Genomic DNA, 25,275 nt, shown 5'->3' with positions numbered 1-25,275 from the left:
CAACCATTCCTTTCCGTATCCCTCCCCCTCTGGGTGAGATGTCCACACAGACATCCCTGGGTGCTCACCATGCCCCAGGTCGTATACTTCCACGCGAATCCTCTCATTTAATCTCACAACAATACAAGGAGGTAGAGATTATCACTTCCCCATTTAGAAAGGAAAAAGACCCAGAGAATTAGAGGGATAAAGTGTCAGGCCAAAAGGTCGACTGCACTAAGTGGCAGAGACAAGATTCAAACCCAGATCTAGCTCGGCAGAGCCCAGCTCTATGTCGTTTAGAAGGGAAGACAGATTATATACACTATACGCATGTAGTCATATGCATTCTATCTTTACAGAGAGATGGTAGGATTCAAGGATTCTGGGCAATTATTAGTCATACTCCCCCTCCCCCAGTTTTCTCAAGAGAAGGCCAAGGCCAGGTTTATGGAGTCCCCACACCACCCACTGGGCTTCCACTACTATCATCAAGTCTATAGTAAGCGTAGGAGGAAGACACAGACATCGCCATTCCCATAAGCTCGAGGATGGTCTGGGGATTACGTGTCCAGCAAGACAGATGAGGCTATGCTGCACAACAAAGGATTCCAAAAATCTCAGCGCTTTAAAGCAACAGTGTCCTATGCTATGCATCCGTCCCAAGGTGGAAGGGGAGCTCATCATCACAGACACTTGGGACCCAAACTAATTAGGCTCCATCTCGACACATGCTCTTGTGATGGCCAAGCAAACCACTCGTGTGCTTAACCCTTGCTTTCTCAGCTCAGGCCAGGCACAGGACCATGCCTCAGTCCAAGCTGGCAGAGACATACAATCCTACTGCCTGCCTGGAATGAAGGAATCCCACATATGGGGCAACATGAGAGCATAAGTCTGCCTAGAGCACCCCCCCACCGGCTCGGCTTCCTTGCCCCTTTCCTCCCAGATCCGCACCCAGATATGGCTTTCTGGATGCCTCCATTGCAGAGATGGGCGACTTTCTCTACAGGAAGGATGAATCAGTTGGAAAAAATCCTTACCCAGAATAATACAGCATTTTATCAGAATCATGAGTGTGTGTGTGCGTATTTAAATAAATGTTTCAGCACTGCCACTAAGCGATACCTAAACTAACTGCCGTATTTTTGGCATTTTAGTGAGTGAGCACCAGTCGGATGCCTGGAGTAGCCTTTTAACGTAATTACCGATGATAATCTGCTTTGTGATATTTTACAGAGCAAAGATTTAAATATTAAGCACAAATCAGAATATAACTGTGTGTACAAAGCTAATATCTGTTTGCTCCTTTTCAGGCCCTGGCAGACACCAGACTCTCCTCAGAGATACACGATGATGCACGTGACCTACTTTCTAAAGTAAAAAATGACATGTCAGTGTCGGTCGGAGTGACTGTAGGTGTGGGCCCCGCAGGCAGTCCTGTGACCGTGGACGTGGGTGCATCTGGGTCACGAGACTCTTCGTTCTTGGATCAGTTAGACAAGTATAATGAGAAGGTATTACAGCATAATGCCGGTGTCAAACAGTATTCCACAATCTACACGGAACATGTATTACCTTAATTGCATTAAAAAGTACAGTAGTAATTGAACCTGCATTTGCTTGGGTAATTGGAAATGTCTGATCAGTGGTAATCATGTTTGTTTTTCTTATTATGCTTTTGCACATAGAATCATCACAAAGGGAATAAAATTGAATGATAAGAGGAGAACTCTTATCACCTCACCCCATTCTTTTCATGGTTACCTGGAGCAAACAGGGAAATACTTAGAATAGTAATGTCTTAAAGAGAAACAGCCAGGCCATGTAAACTAGGTTGGGAAGAATTCGGAAGCAAGCCTTGCTTTTCGGGACAGATTGGAAGACTGGTATGCTCCGTCCATCATTCATTGATTCATCAAATGTTCACCACTAACTCCTTATTAATCTGAGCAACCAGGCAATGCTTCCTTGAGGAAGGGACATCCATCCACCTAAACTGGGGTCTAAAAACTAGTACAGGTTGTCCTGATGAAGAGAGGTGGGAGTCAGTGGGCCTGGGAAACAGTAGTGTGCAAAAGCCTGGAGATGACAGATTGCCTCACACTAACGGGACTGCAAGGCCTTCAGCCAGCTGATGCATAGTGTGGGAAGGAGACGTAGGGAGTAATGAGGATGGAGAAATCGCCAGGAGCCAGAGTAACATATACTGAATTGATTCAGAGTTTACCAAAAAGCCGCAACAATATTGATACCAGCACTGTGGATTTAGTTGGGGCTCCAAAATTATTCTGGATGATGGTAATGAAGGATTTACCAAAGTTAACTTATTTAACAATATAAATTACATTCTGGAGCTTTGCCACACGTTAACTGTCACTCTGAAGGGAAAGTATTGTTCTGAGATCTGGCTATCACATGGTCATGGGGACTTTTTTCAAGGCAGATGGTCTTTTCAAAATTTCACTATCCCTTGGGATTAAGGTTTACTTGGAAATAATGCCCATACACAATCCTCTTCCTTTTAATCATTTTTGTTTTTGTTTTTGTTTTTGTTTTGAGAGAGAGAGAATGCACGCACAAGAGAGCCTGAGCAGGGAAAGGACAGAGGAAAAGAGAGAGAATCTTAAGCAGACTCCACTTCCAGCGTGGAGCCTGACGTGGGTTTCAATCTCACGACCCTAAGACCATGACCTGAGCCAAAACCAAGAGTCAGACACTTAAGTGACTGAGCCACCCAGGTGCCCCAATCCCCTTCCTCTTAAATCAACCCAATATGACCCAAGTCCTGCCCCCTTTTTTACTATCTCGGAAGCCTGCTTTACTTTATTCCTTAACAGTACAAGACTCCCACTAGAACGTAAGATCCATCATGGTAGGGACCTCTCTCTCATTCAAGATCACGTTCTCTGCTCCTAGCACAATGCAAGTGACTACACGTATTTGTTTAGTAAGTTACATCAATGGATAAGTGGCACTTCCTGCCCATGTCACTAACAAATACTCTAATCATAATTGTAACTGGATACCGAATACTTGCGTGGGAGGTGCTTCATACAGTGCCTGTAAATTAGAGCAGGGAGATGTGTGGAGGTGACAATGGACTGGGGCCAGACAGAGTGAACAGCACCATGAACCACACTGCAGGGACCAACCCAGATGAGAGCTGAGGAGAAGGGCACCTGAACAGGGGCAGTGAGAACAGAGACACAGGCATGGGAAAGGCAGCCAGGCACACCCTGGTGTTTCACAGATGCTTGTAAAACAGACTACTAATAATGTATTTATGCTCATGGTTTATATGTAAATATATATATTTCCCACAGCTACTAAATGCTACCTTTCACATTATGTTATGTAGTAAAACGTGGCCTCTCTTTCTTCTTTTCCCTTATTCCATGGTGGTGGTTGCTGGCAGACATATAGCTTCATGAGAATTTCCACAAAGGTGCAGACTGCTCAATTTAAGATGAGGAGGGACAATATTATGCTGGATGAAGGCATGCTTCAGTCATTAATGGAGCTCCCAGAGGTACAATTACGGCATGTATGCCAAGTTCATCAATGACTACGGCACTCATTACATAACGTCTGGATCGATGGGCGGCATTTATGAATATATCCTGGTAATTAACAGAGAGAAAATGAATCATTTGGTAAGTAGAACAGAAGCTTTATGCAAACAGCGGCCAATGTGTACGTCAGGATGTGGTTTGCAGTTTTCCAAGCACTGAGTATGAGCTGTGCGTGATCTCCTGGGGGACATCAGTGTAAGGTAACAGGCATAATACTTGTGTAGAAGGTGGCATAGTGCAGTGCTGCAATTACAGAAGGGAGATATGTGGAGGTGGCATTGGACTGGGGACAGAACAGGGGGAGAAGAACCAAGAAGTATGTTGTAGTAGCCATCCCAGTTGAGAGTATTACTCTCTATGGGGAACTGAGGTCCAGAAGGGCGCAGAGACTAACTAGGAAGTATCACAAACAAGATTTGAACTCAGACTTGTCTGGCTCCCCAAAACTACGTGTTTTCAACTACACTACTGTTACCTTCTTGATAACAAATGGTATTTGGGGTTTTGTTATTTAAAATGTTAAAACTTACAAATATAGATTCTTAGTTAACGGAAAAGCTGTATAATCGGTCCGTGATGCTAGAAACCTGGAGTCATCCCAGATCCCTCCCCTTCCTTTACCCTGCAGATCTCAAAGAGCCTTCAGTTCTGGCTCCAGAGCAGCCCTTACCCTGCCCCTTTCCTCCTTGTTCACTCTTACAGGGCTAGGCTGGGTTCCCACCTATCACTTACCACTGCTTTGGCTCTTAGATCTAGGGGAGGGCCCACCTCTGCAATCCAGTCTCAAAACTGCTCCCAGAATGATCTTTGTACTTTATGGATACAATGATATCTCTCCTTTGCCTAAAATGCAGAATGGTTAAACTCCCTACCATGGCATCAGGAGCTTTCATGGTCTTATGCCAAATGGCTAGAAAGGTGATTCTCAAAGTGTGGATTTTAACTGCAGTGTCAGGATCAGGAAATCTGTTAGAAATGTAAATTCTCAGGACCCCATCCCAAACCTACTAAATCAGAAACTGGCGGAGGACCCAGGGGTCTGTATTTTAACAAGCCCTCCCGGTGATTTTGGTGCTCACTACGGTTTGAGAATGACTGACCTAGTCAATGAGTGAGTCGAAGGCTGAGAAATCGATACCTATTTCAAAGCAAATTCCCAGTTTCAAGAAGGTTCCCTGACTGCACCAGCCCAGGCTGTCCATTTCTTTCCTTTAGCACATTCTCATAAATTCCACACTCTTTAATCTTCAAAAGAAAATTTTCCAAATTATAATATTTTTCTCATCTAGATAGCAAGATCTTTGAAAGCAAGGATTAGGTCTGACACTTCTTTATCTCTTTAACTCTCAGCACAGCACTAAGTGCGTAGCGAGTGTATAAAACAAGACACGGAGTTTGAAAGGGGGCATTCATTTAGATTCCTGGTTGGGTCATTTGTTAATTCATCCATCTATCCATGTATCCATTTCTTTATAAATCAAGTATCTCTCGAGTCTCTATTATGTATTTGCGTTGGAGATACGATGGTGAGCAAATTCAAACATGGTCCCCACCCTCCGGCAGCAGAGTACCTCCTTCCTAACAGCAGGTCGTAAAATCAATGTATGGATCACTAACAACATTTTACCCAACAACAACAAAGAAGAGACTAGAGAATATCATAAAGACTTATAGGTAGTGAATATAAGTTATCGCTTCAAGGAATCTTTTCCAGCTATACCCATATGGAGTCATGACACAAAACTATTGATGATAGGTCAATATAAAAAAGGAGTTTGAAAAACTTCTATCAACTTTTTAAAGAATCATCCAAAAATGTAAGGAATGAAGCACAGTTAACATTTGTTGAGGACCTACTAGATTCCGGTGCTGTTGTGTACATTCTCATTTCGTTTCCTTGACAACACTTGGAGGTTGGTATTATCCCAGTTTTAGCCCATAAATGCTGGGGCTCCTCAGGGAGGTTAATTACTTTGCCCAGGGTTGCAGGAAGCTGGCGTCAGAACCCTGGACCTATGGTCTTTCCACCATGTGGTCCTGGATAGAGCCTTTCATTTGGGCTCTGTCTTTGGTGTTGGATTACTAATTAATTGTCTGGGGTGTCTCATGGCCCCTCCTCGTTAAAATCTGTGAGGCAGAGATGGGCTTCCAATGTGGTTAATATTCAAAAGGAGCCCACCAACAAATTGTCCCAGGGATAATTACCTCAGCTCTGTTTATAGAAAACCATATGTCGATAATAGCACAATTTGCTATTTGTGAAGAGCTGATTTTCTATAAATCTGGAAAGTTAGTGTTGCTTTTCTATAAATATGGAAATGTGCTAATCATCACCTCATCTGCTGGAGACCGCTAATAAATCAGAATTCCATTTACATATTAACCTACAAAGAACAAAAATATCTACCTTCTTTCCCTTTGACAAATAGAATCATGAACACCCTTCTCTCCATGTTTCATATTTGTCTAGTTTCTTCTTTGTCTCTGTCATCCTCCATCTCTCCTCTCTCTTCAGGTGATTTTATTTCTCTCTCTGTCTGTCCTCTTTGTTACTGTCTTTTTCTGTGTATCTTTGATCCATATCAAATAATAATATTTATATTCTCTAAAGTGTTTGTTTCTAAGAAACACACCGTGTGGTGTACATGCATGTCCTCAAAGAGATGAGCTTGGTATGGAGCGATTTAAGTGAACACACTGGCTGGTTAGCTCTGGAGGAATCTTTTGTCCTTGGATTTGCCTCAGATCCTCTCTGGGTTCATCCCAGAGGATTTACAAGGCTGTTTCCTTCTAATGTATCCTTTAGATAAAATGCTTCTCCCTCAAAGGCAGCATGAAACCATGCATCAAAAATAAAAGGATGCCTTATAGTTTTTAGTGTACAGGTCTTGTAAAAGTCTCTGAAATGGCAGGACACTGATGAAAGAAATTGAAGAAGATACAAATAAATGGAAAGATATTCTGTGCTCACGGATTTCAAAGAATATTGTTAAAAGGTCCATACTACCTGAAGCAATCTACAGGTACAATGCAATCCCTATCAAAATTCCAATGACATCTTTTTTCAGAGAACTAGAACAAATGATTCTAAAAATTGTGTAGAACCACAGAAGACCTCAAATAGTCAAAACATTCTTGAGAAAGAAGAACAAAGCTGGGGGCATAGCACTCCCTAGTTTCAAGCTATACTACAAAGATAAAGTAATCAGAACAGCATGGTATTGACATAAAAAAGACTCACTGATCAACAGAACAGAACAAAGAGCCTAGAATGAACCCACACATAAATGGACAATTAATTTATGACAGAGGAAGCAAGAATACCCAATGGAGAAAGAAAATTCTCTTTAATAAACAGTATTGGAAAAACTGGACCACTGTTTTACACTATATACAAAAATCAGCTCAAACGGTTTAAAGATTTGAATGTAAGACCTGAACCATAAGACACTTAGAAGAAAATATAGGCAAGAAGCAATTGGTCTTGGCAATTTTGGGGGGCTCTGATTCCAAAGGCAAGGGAAACAAATGCAAAAATGAACAATTGGGACTAGGCCAAACTAAAAAGCTTCAGCACGGTGAAGAACCATTGACAAAATGAAAAGGTAACCTACTAAATGGGAGAAAATATTTGCAAAGAATATATCTGATAAGGGGTTCATATCCAAGCTAGATAAAGTACTGATACCACTTAAGAACAAGGAAATAAACAAGTCAATTAAAAAGTGGGTAGAAAACCTGAAAACGCTTTTCTAGAGAAGACATACAGATGACCAACAAGCACATGAAAAGATGTTTGCCATCACTAATTATTAGGGAAATGCAAGTCAAAACCACAATGACATATGACCTTACAACTGTCAGAATGGCTATTATCAAGAAGACATAAGGGTGCCTCTATCTTTTTCAATTAGTATTTCCATTTTCTTTGTATAGATACTGAGTTGTGGAGTTGCTGGATCATGTGGTAACTCTATTTTTTGAGGAAACCCCATATCGTTTTTGCATAGCATATTTACCCTTTTTTGATGAGAACTTTTAAGTCTGATTCTCTTAGCGAATTTCAACGATATGATACAGTGTTATCAACGACAGTCACCATGTTATACATCAGAACTTGGTCACCTTATAATTAAAAGTCTGTGCCCTTTCAACAACGTCTTCTTACTTCTCCCACCCTCAGCTCCGGTAATCACTTTTTTACTCTTGGTTTCTATGAAGCTGATTTTTTTTTTTTGGCTCCTCCATGCAGTATTTGTCTGTCTATGTCTGCCTTATTTCACTTATTATAATGTCTTCCATCTGTGTTGTCACAAAGAACAGGATCTCCTTTTTAAAGGCTGGGTAATATTCCATTGTGTATCTGCACCACATTTTCTCTATCCATTCATCCGTTGACTTACACTGTTCCCATATTTTGGCTAATCTGAATAATGCTTCTATGAGCATGAGAGTACAGATATCTTTTCTAGATAACGATTTCATGTCCTTTGCATGTGTTCGCAAAAGTTGAATTGATGGATCGTATAGGTAGTTCTGTTTTAATTTCTTGAGGCGCCTCCGTTCTGTTTTCCATGGTGGCTGTACGAGTTCCCACCAACAGCACACAGGTTTCCCTTTATTCCACATCCTCACCCACATCTGTGATCACTTAACTTTTAGATAATAGATGTCCTAACAGGTGCGAGGTGATTTCTCACCGTGATTTTGATTTGCATTTCCCTGATGATGGCTGATATTGAGCATCTTTTCATGTCTTTGGCTGTTTGTGTATCTTCTTAATCTTCCCAAGATCTGTGCAAGAAGAGGCTTCCTTACTTCCACAGATGAAGGAAATGAGGCTGAAAAGTTCTATCATTAGTAAGTGAAAAATACAGGAGTTATTTTGAGTTATAGTCCAGGCTTCTCACCTCTTATCCAAGCTGCCTTTTTCCAGACTCACAATCTGGGAATAATTCTGACTTCCTCTCTCTTCACACGTCTCCTTAGTCACCTCCTCAGTACCTACGCTCTGGGTCGTCCTTGCCAGCCCCATGACATTGCTCACTGGGTTATGCCATATTTTCTCTGTCAGTTCTCTCTATCCATGTTGACATGTAAAATGAGAAAAGTATCAGAGATTAGTGGATATTCCATAAACACCTTTGGAACAAACATGGTAGTGGTCCGCTCTGGACTCCTGTTTTGTAGCTAATGTAGATAGGTCCTAACACATCTATTTCAGCTTCTGTGCCCTTTGTCTCTCAAAATGTAACAGGAAATAGAGTGTCTTATCAACATCTAAGAATCTAAGTAAATCTGATTGGATACTTTTATCATGGATGCTGTAATGGAAACCATGCATGCAATAGAAAGTAAATGAATGGTCCTCAAGACTCTAAGGTTCATGATTATATGGATTTTGGCCATATTGCAAGACTCTGCAAAGACCTTAAGGAAAATGACTTCGTTGATGTTTTGCCTGTGAAGGAAACTAGCAGCACTGTCTGGACCTATGAAAGCAGACAGCGTGAAAGTAAAAATATTTTTTCCAACTGAGAACTTTGCTTTTCATGTAGGCACTGTCATCTGAAAGCTAATACTTTATGTCTCAGAGTCTCAGTTTTCCCATCACTAATATAGGACAATAAACTACTCTAAAGGCTGTTAGAAGAATTACCCTGGATAGTATTTTTTAAAAGCACTGTGATAAGTAAAACACCGTCCACACCGTCCAAACAGTAGTTACTATTATAGATTCCAGTTGAGGTCAGTAAGTCGTAAAGTCATGTGATCAAGGAGTTACTATGTGACCAAGTAGTTACTATTACAGATTCCAGGTGGGGTCAATAAGTCGTAAAGTCATGTGATCAAGGACTACAGAAGGAAAACACATGCTAGTGTCATGGTAACAAGGAACCTAAACTTGGGAATCAGACACATCTGGGTGTACATCTTGGTTCCACCAGTTAGTAGCTACATGACCTTGATCAGGATACACAACTTCTCTAAACCTCAGTTTTTCAGGACTCAGTAGAAATGATAATCAAGGTTTGTTGGAGCGAAATTCTAACTGCATCTTCCGTGTAAGTATTTAGATATTCATCCCCCCTCAAATGCAGGATAATAGTAGCGTAGCACCATGGTTGAACACATGGGCTCTGTTACTTACTAGCTATGTGATCATGGGCAGGTTATCTAGTCATTTTAAGTCTCAATTTCTTACCCTGTTAAGCTGGAAGTATTCATGGCATTTATCTCACAGAATAGTTATAAGGAATGCATGAACATATGCACAGAAAATATTTAATACGGTGCTCAGCCTCTAACAAGCACCCGATAAATATTAATTGTTGGAAGAGTTTCTGTTTCAGAAACTTTACCTGGATTCAAATCTCATCTCCACCATTTATTAGCCAAGTGACCTTCAGGCAAATTCATTATCCTCCTCGTGCCTTAGTTTTCTGTTCTTTTAGATGAGACAGTGACAGTACCTACTTTATAGGATTCTTGTGAACATGAAATGAAACTATTTATGTGAGCATGTGGCCCAGCACTTGGCATATAGTAAGAGTTAAAAGACATTACCTGTAGTTGTTGTACTATGGTGGTTTTTTTACCACATGCTTTTTGTTGTTCCCAGCTTTTCAGTTATTAACCCTATAATGTTAACTGCCCTGTCATCTGTAAAGTAAGGATAAGATAGCCTGTCTCATAGGCCCTGCAATTGGTCAGCTCTGAAACACTGTTCAAACAGAAAGGAAATCATTATCATTGTGTCCAGCCTGCAGTGGCCAATGTTTTTGCTGTAGATTTGGAGCCTCAGCAATCATGCCTTCTCCCCCACCTGCCCATTTTTTTGATCAAGGGCATTCATTTATATCCCTGGTACTTCATCCTGTTTTGGAGGGACTGCTTCTCCCATTCATCAAGGTCACTTTGAATTCTCATCACTATCTTTCAAAGTGTTAACAACTCGGCCCAAATCAGTGCCTGTGTTCCATCATTCCTCCCTTTGATGGAAGCCAGATAACAATGACCCTGGGAAAGACCCTTCCGGCAAGAGCACAGTACATTCTGCCTGCCACTGATCGTCCCCTTCCGGCTAGGGACCCTGGACCAGCTGGTCTACCACCTAACTCACAGAGTAGAAAAAGCCACAGAAACACAATTAAAACTCACTAAAGTTCAAGTCAATTCTAGTACATGTGATGCCAAAGTGAGCATTGAAGTTGATGTCAATTATAATTCCATATGCTCCTCCTCCCTGCCTCCTCCCTTCCTTCACTTACTCATTCCTTCAGTTTTTCATTCAACAAACATTTATTAAGCACACAAACATGGTAAGCGCTGTCTAGATACCACATGGTTCCTCTCATCGAGGGTGTATAGAAGGTAACAGTGCTTCTCTTTGTCATAATCATCTAATTATAGTCTGGAATGATTTATTGTGTATACAACCAAATTGGTTGCCACCTAAAATGAGTTAATTTTTAAACTTCATTGTACTTAGAGCTAACTGAAATATTTGTTTTGTTTTGTTTTTAAAGATTTTATTTATTTATTTGACACAGAGAGGTCACAAGCAGGCAGAGCAGCAGGCAGAGATAGAGGGGGAAGCAGGCTCCCCGCTGAGGAGGGAGCCCGATGCGGGGCTCGATCCCAGGACCCTGAGATCATGACCTGAACTGAAGGCAGAGGCTTAACCCACTGAGCCACCCAGGCGTCCCTGAAATATTTGGTTTTAATAAAATATATTTATGTATAATAACTCCTGATATTGGTAAAATACTCACATCTAATATTCCAGATAATCTTCATAATACCTTATGAGGAAGTGTATTAGTATTTTCCCCAATTTTATGGAGAGAAAGCTGAGATCCAAAAAGCCTAAGCAAATCAATCAACAGGATTCAGTCAGTATTGAATCAACATTTTCTGGCATAGAGTTTGTATATTGTCCAAATGTTTATCCCCCCCACCCCACGTTTTCTCACACATTCTATCATTCATTCTGATACCATATACGAGAGGCTCAGGCTCTAGCAGAGGTGACAAGACAGTCAACATTTACTGAGCATTTTACTGTGTGGCAGATATTGAGTTAAACACTTTAAGCATACTGTCTCATTTAATCCTCAGGAAAGACCTGGGAAGAAGATCCTATAATCCCCAATTTACAAATTAAGAACTGAAGCTCTGTGATGTTAAATAACTTGCTCAAGGTCATGGTGCTATTCACTGGTGGAGCCAGGGGTCAAACCCAGGGACCTGTGATATTAACCAACTTGCTATAATGTCTCAGAGATATTTTTCCTAGGATTTTTCAAACTTCAGGTCATAGCCCAGTAGTAGATTGTAAAAGAAAGTTAGTGGGTCACAATGAGCATTTAACAAAACAAAACAGAGTAAAACAGGGTGGGAAATATCCGAGTGCTTCAAAGTACGATGAAATATTGAAACTTGTTTTATCTGGATGTATGTGGGCTGGATCATGGAGTAACGAGTATTGCTTAGTTTTCAGGGTAGTAAAGAAAGCATTAAAAATACCATCTAGTATATTCCATTGACTATAGATACATACCTCATTACTTTAAATAAAGGAAAAATCACAAGTAGCCATAAGGAAGTCTTTAGGAGGTTTATAAGTTGAAGTTCTAACTAACTGGTTTCAGAGAACAATACAAGATAGAAATTTATTCTAAGGAATTTGCTCACATAATTATGGAGTCTGACAAGTCCCCAGATCTGCAAATGGCAAGCTGGAGACTCAGGAGAGTTGACAGTTTATTTCCTCCAAAGGTTGGTAGGCTTGAGACCCAGGAGGAGCTGATGTTTCAGTATGAGTCAAAGGCAGGAAAAAAGCTGAAGTCCCACCTTGAAGGCAGTCAGATAGCAAGAGTTCTTTCTTACTCAGGAGACGGTCAACCTTTTTGTTCTATTTGGGATGTCTACTGATTAGGTGAGGCCCGCCCACATTAGGGAGAACAATCTGCTTTACTCAGTCTACTGAGTAAACGTTGATCTCATTCAAAAACACCTTCCCAGAAACACCCAGAATAATGTTTAACTCAATATCTGGACACAACCATGGCCTGGTCAAATCAACCCATAAAAGTAACCATCATAGGAAGGCAGACAAGGTAGAAAGTTAAAGGGAGATGTAAGTAATCATTGCCAAGACAGGCCTGGAAAGTCTCATCTATTGAGACAGTTTATCCAAATGGCAATGAGAGATGGGAGTTCAACTGAGCTCTGTGGCAGACAGCACCAAGTGCTGCCATGAATATCATCTCACTCGTGCCTCTTGGCAATGCTTTGAACTGTCTTATGGCAGTCCCCATTTTACAAACAGAGAAAACCAGGCACTAAGAGGTATAATGTGATGTCCAAGGTGAAACCATTGTCTAGGAGCAGGGTGAGGTCCAACATGAGGACTTCTAACTCCCAGTTCCATGCTTCTTGGGGTCCATCTGGATATTTTATTTCATTTACCTTATTTTTATTTTTTCACTTTTTTAAAACAATAAACAGGTTGTGATGGCTTTGAAATTGTTTAAATCAGGTTTTAAAAATTACTAGGAGAGGATTATATTCAATACTCTTTCCTAAACACAGTTTGGGATCACTTTGACCTGCTGATCAGGAACTGTTACTGGCAGAATTGTGAAGGGTTCCCCTGCCCAGCTTGTGGTTGTGTGTTCTGAAGCTTAGGTACAATCATGGGGCCGGGAACAAGCACAGTGTGCTGGCATGTACGGCACTCAAAGAAGTGAACCTCAGAGCCTTAATGGCCAGAAAAATAGTCTAAGCCAGTAATGGCAGCTGATTTCAATAGCAGATGCTAGAAGGATTATGACCCAGGACAGTGCTGTGATCAATTAGTGATGTCTGTCAGTGGCAGCGGATGGGGGACAAGGGAATGTGGGCTGTGCATGTTTTATTCCTATAAGAGAATGAGACAAGGCAGCCCAGATGATTAAGTTGTGTACGTGTAGCCACTGGGGTAGGATGAATGTGTAATTTAAGTCCCTCAGATTCTCATGTTTTCTACCACATTTATGTATTATTGCTGTTGCTTGCTTATAATTCCCTTTCAGAAAGGTGCTGAGTAGAAAACAACATTTTTCCTTCTGATCCAAAATAGGAGGTAGGAAATACTTAATCTCTGAGGAGAACCCTTCTCCTAATCTAATCTCCACACACCCACCCATCCATCCATCCATCCTTCCAACCACGCGTCCAGTCAACGAGAACCCATGATCAAGAGATGAAAGACACAGCTCCACGCCCTGGAGAAATGTACAGTTAGTTGGGGACTAAGAAAAATACAGTGTGAAAAATGCTCAAATGAAAAGAAATACAGTAGAAGCACAAGGGAGAAAGCAACCCTCCCTTTCCTGCCCTCCCTTTTTCTAGACTCCAAAGACATTCAAACCTGAACCTCCAAAATTTAGGAGTAGGAGCTTGCCTAACAGAGAAGGGAGCTAGGGCTTTCTGGGTGGAGGGTCTCGTGAGCGTGACTGAAGCAGCAATGGGTGAGGGTGAATGGTAGGAGACAAGTGTCCAGGTTCACCCAAAGGTCGCACTCTGTTGTGGAGGACTTGCCCCTGAGGCCAGTGTGTTAATGAGAGCAATCCTGTGGCTGAGTTATAGCAGGAAGAGTGATAATATCAGTAACTTGGAAATGGCGTCAGTGTTGGGCTCCAGAGAGCCACAGAGAGAATGCAGTTTCCAGCATGGCAAGTTGCTGGAGCCAAGCGGAGGTGACTATTGAGAACAGGAGGGTTCCTGGCCCTGGATAAGATGGTCAGTATTCAAGGGAGCATGCTCTGGCCCTGCCCAGCCCTCTAGCCCCATTACTCAGCACTGGGCTGTGCTGTGCTATGCTTTTGTGGTCCCTCCACTTAATCGCACCCTCCTCCCTGGGGCTTTCTAAGAATGAATGTGCTGTTTCTTCTACCTGGATTTCTGCTCCCCTCCCCATACCCTTTTTTTCTCCACCTGGCTAGCGCTTATCCATCTTTGGTCTCTGCTTAGATAGGACCCTTCCAGGCAGCTTTTCTGTCTCTATAGTTTTGGGTTGGGAGGCTTCTTAGGTACTTCAGTGCACCTGGGATTCAGCTAGATATATCACACTTTGCAGCTGTCTGTTTCCGTCATGCATCTTGTTGATGAGGTGATCCCAGAGTCTTGCACATAGGCGGAGGCTGGTCCACAGTAAAGGCTCAGCATCTTCCTAGCAAGAGAGGCTCAGAATCCAAGCCATTTATGCTGGGCCCTCTCTGGAGCTTTCTGACACTCTGCAGAGTCGGGGTAGATTTCTAAAGAGTCGGGCTGGACTGGACAGTGCAGAGGGTAAGCTGGGCCAGAATCTGATTGTGAAAGGTCTTATATTTATGGCTAAGCAGTCTGGCCTGGCCCAGAGGGTCTTTTGCTGTGCCTGCTAACCAACCAGTCACCCTGAACAGACAGGCACTAGATTCTAACAGGCTCCAGGCTTTATCCCCAGTTACCATGACAACCAGACTTCACAATGATGGATGGTATTGATTGACTGACAGACTCCTGATGTCTTGGCTTTGTCCCCATCCCCCCTAAGTCATTTACATACACATGGAACTGAGACACTCTCGACACCATTCTCCTGATCTTGCCCTGATTTTGAATTTCCACCTCAGCCCCAGCCTTAAAGGAGAAAAGGTGTGATCATATCAAAATTACCCCCAGAGCCACACTTAGCCTCTCTCCCATAGGTGACATCATGTGGCATGGAGGAGATGGGCTTTGGACATAGACTTTGGTTCAATCCCGGTTCTATTTACTTATTCTATCATTTTGGGCAAGTGACTTCAACTATTTAAGGCTCTGTTCAGTCATCTCAAAAATGGGAAAAATTGTACCTGTTATGGAGAAATGTGTGAATACGAAACGGGATAGCACATGGGAAAGATTTACCTAGCACATAATAGGTACTTATCAAATGTGGGTGTTTTCTCAATCTTCACTTATTCATGGCACACTCCAGAAATGTGGATTAAGAAAATCTGATTTTTGGGACGCCTGGATGTCTCAGTTAAGTGTCTGCCTTCAGCTCAGGTCATGATCTCAGGGTCCTGGGATTGAGCCCTGCATCTAGCTCCCTGCTCAGTGGGGATCCTTCTTCTCCCTCTCCCTCTGCCCCTCCCCCCATTTGTGTGCTTTCTCTCTTTCTGTCAGGTAAATAAAAAAAACCTTTTAAAAATATATCTGTTTTGACAAACTCCTTAGGCTCCATTGTTCCGTGATTTTCCACGCTCAGCATCAGGGACCAGTAGCCCAGTCTATGGATGCTGTCGCATTCAGGGCAGTAGTCATAACAGTAATACTTGACCATCACTGCTGGTTCTGAGCCAGGCATCAACCCAAGCATTGTACACACTACAGCTTAACTCACTTAACCACCACAGACGACCCTATGAGGTAGGTACCACAAAAGCCGCCACCTTATGGATGAGAATCCTGTAGAATACAGAGATTAGACAATTTGCCCAGATAGTAAGTATGCAGATGTGAATTTGGCTTAGGCAGTCTCCATCCCAGAGGGACTGAGAATCTCTGCTCTACTGACTATCGTCATGGCTCCATTAGCCCGCCATTTGAATAGATGTGTATGGCCAAAATCGTCCAGAAGGGCCAGAGTCTCTGAAGATACCTGTTAGTAATCAGGAGGGAAACCTGAGACTACAGTCCCAACATTGCCCATTGGGAGCATGGATTCCTTTCTCTGAGCAGCCTTGTGCAATGGGGTGATCATGGAACCTGGGGCTGGGGAAGGCCACTGTTCCTGTGCCACACGAGGAGCATTTCTGTGCACAGTTAATGCTGCTGTGATGCCTTAAAGCATGTACTATCTTCGGGTGTAACACACCGTACATCGACCCTGACTCTTGGGCCTGTTTGTTATGGCATTTTGGGCAAGCAACTTCACAATAATAGTGAAGATTCATTGAACACTTAATTGTGTCCCACACTGTTTTCTGGGACCCATGTAGGGAAACTATCGCTCCCATTTTACAAATGGGGAAAATAAGGCCCAAGGAGGTTCAGGTAACTCATCCAATACTACTAGTGAATGTAAAACCCTGACTCCAGAGTTCATATTCTTAACCACCATAATTATGGCTTTTTCTTAAATAGATAAATCCTCCTGGCTCCCTAAGACTGTTGGGAGCCTCCAATGAGATAATACAGATGAAAATGCTTTATAAAATATCATCTCCTAATCAAGTGTGAGATATTACAAAGATATGATTTGTATCATTAGCCAAAAAGGAGATCTGTGACTACTGAAACATTTTAGAGGCATTGTCTAGATTGGGTGGAATCAGCCCATCCCTGAGCACTCCTGGGGGCTTGTCACATGCCAGGCTCTGTGCCAAGACCTGTAAACCCAAGAGGCAATTTTATAAGTTTGTAGGATAATTGGAAGAACAGACCAAGAAACTGACAATTGCTAAGGTTTGCTAAATACTATGCTGGAGGGGAGCAGAGGGATACTCCGGGGGACACACAAGGATTCTGTGGGGACACAGACTTCGGCCCTTGGGAGAGAAGGAAGGCTTTCTAGAACTGAGTGGGAGAGGAAACAGCATATGAAAGGCACAGAGGTACTTACACTGTTGTTCTTGGGCGGTTGGGAAGAAGCATGAGTTTTACTGGATAAACAGCAGCCTAGAGGGAGCAGGTGAAGTTAGCCTACATTTCCAAGCTCAACAATCATCTTTTCCAATGTTATGGCATGAAATAGGCTATATGAGTCTTTCCCTTTCCTTCTGAAGCTGTCTTTGGAGGCAACCAATACAGCAAAGCAACAAAGCAAATAGATCACAGCAACCTGAATGACATTTGTTTGTTGCAAAAAGATAAATAATGTATTACACCTGCTGTTTTCCACCTGGTGCTTTTCATCTAAGGAGTGACAGACTTGTTGCCTTCTGGCACCTCGGAAGTCAAGCTTCCTGGTTCTGCCTCTGAGCCACACTGATGCAGCCTCTCCAAAGAAGGGTGAGAACAGCTCTCACACCTGTACCACTGCCAAGACCGTGGAAGACCCCAAGCAGTAGACACGGTGGCCAGAGACATGTCCTCTGGGTTCCTGGCCTGCCAGTTGGACATCCCAGCAGTTCTTCTCAGGTTCAGACTAGAGTGGGAAGGAACCCAAGGGCTCCCAGTACTTGCCCCACTGATTGCCCTCTCCCTCTTTTGTACTCTTGAGTTTAGGTCAGGTTGGCCTTTCTGAGCAGAATCTTGTTGCTAGAGATACAAGACCTCCACAAGGTCTCCCTCTGCTCCCAATGTGCCCTCTTTATCTGGCTAATCCCTGCTCATCCTTTCAGACTTGCCTCTGATATCCCTCGTCTGACCTCCAAGGAAGGCTCCTCTGACTATGCTGGCCTCTTTCACACCTCTCCTCGAACAGGGCAGTGTTTGTTCTCTTCCACTTCTTCACGCTTGCCTCTGAGCTCACGAAGAGCAAATGCTCTTCATCCTTATTTCTTTTCTTTCTTCATCCTTTATTCCTTATGCCTGGCACACATCATTAAGTACTTATCACACTTGTTTCAAATGTTCTCCAGGTGTTCTGGTGTGTTCTTAAAGTTTCAGAATCATGGCTTTAGAAGAAACCTTAAGAGACCACGGGTCAACTCTTCAAACTCTTCCACTATTCCCCGTACAAGCAAATAGTTAGTCTCTCCTTGGTACCCTCCCAGGATGGGGAACTCACTGCCTCTATGAAACAATTCAGATTTCCTTGGCCTGTGACCATCATGAAGATTTATTTTATGCTGAGCTTAAATCGGTCTTCCTGTAGCTTCTGCCCTCTGGGTCCTAGTTCTTGCAACCACACAAGTAAGCCTAACTCCTCTTCCTCAAGACAATCCTCTGGAGAGCTGAATCTAGTTCTACAGCTCTCTCTTAGAGAGAGAACTTTCCTCTCTTGTTCAGGTGAACATCCTCATTCCCTCAAACATTCCCAAAGGATATGGTTTTGAATTTCTTCACCCTCATGCTGCTCTTCCCCAATCATTCCCTACTTGCTTTTTTCACTCTTTAGTCTTACTGTGATAAGAACCCTTAACATGAGGGCCGCCTGGGTGGCACAGTTGGTTAAACATCCAAGTCTTGGTTTCAACTCAGGTTGTGATCTCAGGGTCCTGAGATCGAGCCCCCTTAAGGCTTTGTGCTTGGTGGGGCATCTGCTTGAGAGTCTCTCTCTCTCTCCCTCCATCCCCTCCCCCTGTTTGCACATGCATTCTCTCTCTCTCAAATAAATAAATAATTTTTTGAAAAGAACACTTAACGTGACATCTACTCTTTCCACAAATTTTTAAGTGTACAATACAGTCTTAACTATAGAGACAATGTTGGACCTTACATAATTGAGACTTTATGCCCATTGATTAGCAATTCACTTCCCCTCTCCCACCTCCTGCCAACCACTATTCTATACTCTGATAGTTGGACTATTTTATATACCTCCTATAAGTGGAATCATGCATGTTTGTCCTTCCTTATTTATTTCTTTTAGCACAATGTCCTCAACATTCATGTATGTTCTTGCATATGGCCGGATTTCCTTCTTTTTTAAGTCTAAACAATGTTGAGCGAAAGTCGTCTTTCCTTATTTCCTTTTAAAAATGTGGACTCCAGAACTTTGTATCAGATTCTGGGTTTATCTAAGCTACACACACACACACACACACACACACACACACACACACGGATTATCCCCTCCTTTACTTTATTGATTATAATTTTCCCCTGGTTTTTCACCTGGTTTCATTGTCTTCCTGAGCTGGAAGTTATCCAAAACTCCACAGCCTTTTCTCTTGCTTTCTAAGCTGTGCCCATTCCCTACTGTGTTCATGCATGGTATTTTCTCCCCAGGGAAGGAAGTTACAGCTTTCCCAACTGAGCCTCATTTTGCTATGCTTGGTCTGTCTATCCTTCCAAACCTTTTGAGGGCTTTTTCAATCCCGGTTCTTTACCTGAATGATCCTTGGCTTTTCCTAGTTACCTCTTATGGGTGGATAAGATGAGCCTGCCTGCTGAGTCCATATCCAAGGCATTGACTGAGACAGGGCCGAGGCTGGTGCTCTGGTACAAGCCACCAGAGTTCTCTGTAGAACCATGCTACTCAATATCTGGTCCCAGATGCACTGACAAGGAATCATCTGGGTCATCTGTTTAAATAAAGATTGCTGATGGCTCAGAAATAGAGCATTAGGACTCATAGAGATGGGACACAGGAACCTGTATTTTTTATAAGCACTACAGATGATCTCACTGTGTAGCCGGGTTTGGGAACCTCAACTCCAGAGTTCACTGAGTTCAAGACCCCGAAACAAATGTCGGTATGACATGGTCCAAGCTGACATCTAAGGAACCCAGCCTTGATGGCGTGGGGTGGAGCCATGGCTGATCATTGTTTGGTTCTATAAATACACGTGACTTATGAACATGGATTTGAACCATGTAGGCCCACTTATATGTGGATTTTTTCCAATAAATACAGTACAGTACTGTAAATGTATTTTCTCTTATGATTTTCATAATGCCAGTTTTTCTAGCTTACTTTATTGTCAGAACATGGTATATAATACATATAATATACAAAATATGTGTTAATCCACTGTTTATGTTAACTGTAAGGCCTCCTGTCAATAGTAGGCTATGAGTCGTTAAGTTTGGGGGGAGTGAAAAGTTATACTTAGATTTTCAGCCGTGTGGCGGGTCAGCATCTCGAACCCCAGTGTTGTTCAAAGGTCAGCTGGTATAGTCACTCCACCACTCAGGCCACACACTCATCTGGGCAAGTGCCACACAATTGCTCCAGACCGTTCTCTGTTCTCTCTCCCCTCTCCCTCCTCTGCTCTTTACTAGATGGATGAAGCAAGACGTGTATGGTTCTGTGTCTTAGCTTTCAGTACCAGTTTCAAGTCTTGGATTTTGGCATGGCATTTGACCTCCTATGCCCACCCCCCACCAAGCTCACTGGCCTTGGTTTCCCACGGGTCCTCACAGACAGCTCTGATCGGCGTCCCACCTCACCCCCCCCACAGCTTCTGATGCGAGACCCTCTCCTAACCCTCCTATATAGAAACATGTGACTCTTGGGGTGCACCTTAGTTTTTGTTTAGTATGTACCCAAACCCTGCTAGCTTCTCAAGGACAAGACCTTGCTTATTCAGATTTTCATCATATTCCTATTTAGTTCACAGTGTCTGCACTGCCTAACACAATGTGATGGGGATGGTACCCAGTCAGCGTTCACTAAATTTTTCTGAGAGCAGAATTCTTTAGTTGGATGTGATAGCATCCAAATGAAAATGATGAAATGAAAATATCACAGGCTTCTAAGCAAGATGGGCTTGAGTTTGAATCTCAGCTCCACTGTTTCTTAGCAGTGTGACCTTAGGTAAGATAATTCACCTATATGAACCAAAGGCATCTCATCTAAGAATGAGAAAGGTGGGCTGGGTGTCCAAGGATGCTCTCAGCCCTCTTACATCTGAGGATTCTGAAGTCGCAGACCTTCCCTTGCTGGCTGGTACCCAACTTTGGTGTTCTTGGAAGGCAAATCTTTGCACTCAAGTGGTCCTGCTCAAATCGACAGGCTGTGGCAGACCCTCGTGAGCATAAGGGCCCTGGAGGTGCCCTCCAGCAACCCCTCACCCCTGTAATCAGCCTGCTCTGTCACCATAAGCCAGCAGCCCTCCACCACCATTCCCCTTGTAATCACACTGGCTTCTACCTGTGAATGCTTTTCCCCACTTTTGTTTATCACCGGCAAAGTATTTTTTAACCAAAACAATTAAATATGCTAAATCTTCCTCAATTAGTAATGCATTAACAATTAAAAGTACTCAAACAGAAGTGCCAGGAGAAGCCCCAGGCTCAGTGCTGAGTGTTGGTGCTCACAGCCTCACAGCGTCCTGCCTCCCAGGCGTTCCCAGCTCAGGAGTGATTCAGAGATGCAGGCGCAGGGGCACAGGTTGGGGGCAGCGGGTAGCAGCTCAGAGGGGCCTGGAGACGGACAAATCCAGCCCCTCTCTCCATAAACAGGAAAACTGCAGCCCAGTGTGACCACAGGAGTTTTCTCAACTCATACAGCGTGCCTGTGCCTGGGATTTGTTTAGTTCTGCTTTTTAAAACCAGAACATGGGTACACAGTGAAAGTGTACAACACGATGATTTGATATACGTATACAAAGGGAAATGATGACTACAGTGAAACTAGTTAACATATGTTCTCACACAGTTCCCTTTTCCAATGTATATGGGAATCTACATTCTTTACAAGCGTTCAGTATTCCCCGTGATATGATGAACTGTCTTCATCAGGCTGCACATCAAACGTCTCTACTTATTCATCTTACAAAACTGCAACTTTGTCCTGTTTGACCAGCGTCTCCCCCCACGCCCCCTCACCTCTGCACCCCTGGCAACTGCCTTTCTACTCTTTGCTCCCATATATTTACTTGGCATTTTTAGATGCTACATATAAGTGAGATCATGCCATTTTCTCCTTCTTGTGTCTGGTTTACTTCATGCTAGCATGATGTCCTCCAGGTTCATCCATGCTCTCGCAAATGGCACATCTCTTTTTTTTTTTAAGGCTGAATAATCATATATATGTATAATGTATAATAACCATATACACATAATAGTCACACACACACACACACACACACACACACACACCACAACCTCTTCATCCATTTATCCAAGTGACTGGAATTTGAATTCAGGATTCCTGACTTCTGAAATTTTTTTCTGTCAGGAGCCTGTGCCACAGGACTCCTGGTATATATTTATTCGCTCACTTGTTTTATTCATCAATCACTTATTCTGAAAATGGTTACTGAGTGCCTCCTCCACAGGAGACACTGTACTGCCATGCTGACAAGAAAGTAGTGAATAAGGCACAAATCTTTGACCTCACAGAGTTTGTAGTTTGATGGGGACACAGACTAGTAACTTGGTTACTTGATACTTCCTTGAAAATATTAGATATAATCCAAGGCTCAATTGAATAATCAATGAAAATTATTTTTCCCTTGTGGTTGCCATAATAGTACAAGGGCTGGTAATAATTATTGTATAATTGAAGTTAAAAGTACCTCACACCAGTCAGAATGGCAAAAATTAACAAGACAGGAAACAACAAGTGTTGGAGAAGATGTGGAGAAAGGGGAACCCTCTTACACTGTTGGTGGGAATGTAAGCTGGTGCAGCCACTCCAGAAAACAGTATGGCGGCTCCTCAAAACATGAAAAATAGAGTACCCTATGACCCAGCAATTGCACTACTAGGTACTTACCCCAAACATACAGATGTAGTGATTCCGAAGGGGTACCTATTCACAGCAACAATGTCCACAATAGCCAAACTGTGGAAGAAGCCGAGATGTTCTTCAACAGATGAATGGGTAAAGAAGATGTGGTATATAGATACATGGAATATCATTCATCCATCAGAAATGGTGAATACTTAGCCATTTACATTGACATGGATGGAACTGGAGGGCATTATGCTGAGCAAAATAAGTAAATCAGAGAAAGATGATTATCATATGGTTTCACCCATGTGTAGAATATAAGAAACAGTGCAGAAGACCATAAGGGAAGGGAGGGCAAACTAGATGGGAAGAAATCAGAGACGGAGACAAACCATGGGAGATTCTGAACTATGGGAAACAAACGGAGTTGCCGAAGGGGAGGTGGGTGGGAGATGCAGTAACTGGGTGATGGGCATTAAGGAGGGCATGTGATGTGATGAGCACTGGGTGTTGTATGCAACCGATGAATTGTTGAACACTGCATCTGAAACTAATGATGTACTATGTGTTCGCTAATTGAATTTAAATTTTAAAAAGTAATGACATTTCAAAAAATACAAACCCCAGTTCATAACCTTCAGAAAACCCGAGCTGCAGATAAAGCTGGACTCTGTAGCAATGGTCAGTACCCTGCTCTAGTTGATTTTTCTAGCCTTACCTTACCAGCCCAGTGAAGGGCTGGAAACCCAGCTCTGTTCACTTACAAAGTGAGGGATTGCGACAAAATGTCTTTACTGCTTTGAGAATTATGCTCCTCATCTACAAGATTCAGGTTCCTCCAAGGGCCCCCAGATGTAGACAAATATGGGGATAGCTAATGTGGACTCAGTTATTATGGGGCCAGAAGGCAGGCAGACTGTCCATGGAGACCCCATCATCTAACAGCACTCTGGCCTTTCTGGGGTACAAAGAGGACCTGGGCAAAAAAGAATTGTGCAAATATGATTGCTCATGCCTGGACAAAACACATTGGTAGCTCTGAGGAAAGAAGGAAGTATTCTGATCCAAATCTGCTTCATAGAGAACATGGTATTTGAACTAGAGCTTGAGTAGACCTTGGAACAATGGTAAAAAGGGAGAAAGGAAGGGGTACTGTATGCAAAATGGCGGAGTGAAGATGGTGCCAATCACAGGCCAGGTTCTGTGCAAGGATTATATGGAGATGGATGAGGCAGAATCCCTGCCTCAAGGAGCCTCAAGGAGTATGTGCAAAGGAAAGGAAACCAGCGCTTTTGAGCAACTAGTACGTGCAGTATACATTCCTTCTCATTCCAAGAATTATTTGGGTTTGAACCTCATACAAGAGAACACTGAACTTGGGTTAAAGGACTGGGATCTCCACCTAGATCTCTTGGACTCCAAAATTGAAGCTAGCTATAACTGCTGTGAGGGAGTTGTTCCATAGTCACTGTCTTTTTTGGGTTTTTTGGTGGAGTTATCAAAATAGATTTTATTTCTTTTTAATTGTGTTACATTAGTCACCACACAGTACATCACTAGTGTTTGACGTAATGTTCCATAATTCATTGTTTGCGTATAACATCCAGTGCCCCATGCAATCCATGCCCTCTTTAATACCCATCAGCAGGCTCACCCATCACCTGCCCCCCCCCACCTAAACAAACAAACAAAAGAAACCCTCAGCTTGATTCCCGGAGTCCATCGTCTCTCATGCTTCATATCCCATTGGAAGAAGGGAAAAATGAAGGGAGAGAAACAGGAGTGGGAGATGAACCACATTCATGGTCTTAAAGCGTCTCAGCATTTTGTGTCTCTGTCTCCCTGTTGCAGGTCTTACCATCACAGATATCAAGTCATGCTTTGGAGGTTTTGTGGGCATTGAATATGACTATTCAGACCATTTAAAAATTGGAGGAAAGTTATCAGGGGGCCTCTGTGCAAAATCCGGACGTGGCAATGAGCGTAAGTATTGAGTACTGGGTCTCCCAAAGAGAAGATAGATTTTTCTCAGACACACACTCAGGGCACGGACATGATTTTCCCCCTCAGCGGATTCCATTTCAGTCAATGGTCGTGCTGTCTAGGTACTAAATACCCCAAACCAATGACTGATTGTGGCTCTATTTTGAATGCACCATGGGCTAAGGTCATCTTAGAAAGATGTGATTTTGGAAAGTGCCCCCTTCTAGATTTCGAGCACTAGATAAAGATCTAAGAAAGAACTGGGATAAAAGAAATGTGTAAAAAAAAAAAAAAAAAAAGGAATGTGTAGACAGAACCTGGGTAGTTGACTGTTGAGATGAAGGCCTCTCAGTTTATAGTCCAGAGGGAGGAGACAAGTCTTCTGAGAGAGAAGAACATAGTTACCAAGATCAAGGAACAATTATTAGAGAAAGA

At 42.7% G+C, this 25,275-nt stretch overlaps 1 protein-coding gene across 1 annotated transcript in view; it reads left to right on the top strand.

Moving 5' to 3' along the window:
* The window catches only part of C8A (complement C8 alpha chain), a 64,255-nt gene that overhangs the window by 28,671 nt on the left and 10,309 nt on the right, over nt 1-25,275 (top strand). The window contains 4 exon segments of the mRNA XM_080803151.1: nt 1,296-1,496; nt 3,398-3,510; nt 3,512-3,639; nt 24,709-24,840. Of these exon segments, the coding sequence (XP_080659277.1) occupies nt 1,296-1,496; nt 3,398-3,510; nt 3,512-3,639; nt 24,709-24,840 (574 nt within the window).

This window comes from Martes martes (genome assembly GCF_963455335.1).
Source record: "Martes martes genome assembly, chromosome: 4".
NCBI classification, from domain to species: Eukaryota; Metazoa; Chordata; class Mammalia; order Carnivora; family Mustelidae; genus Martes; species Martes martes.
The sequence above is the reverse complement of the archived record's forward strand: the minus strand, read 5'-3'. Positions and strand labels throughout refer to the sequence as shown.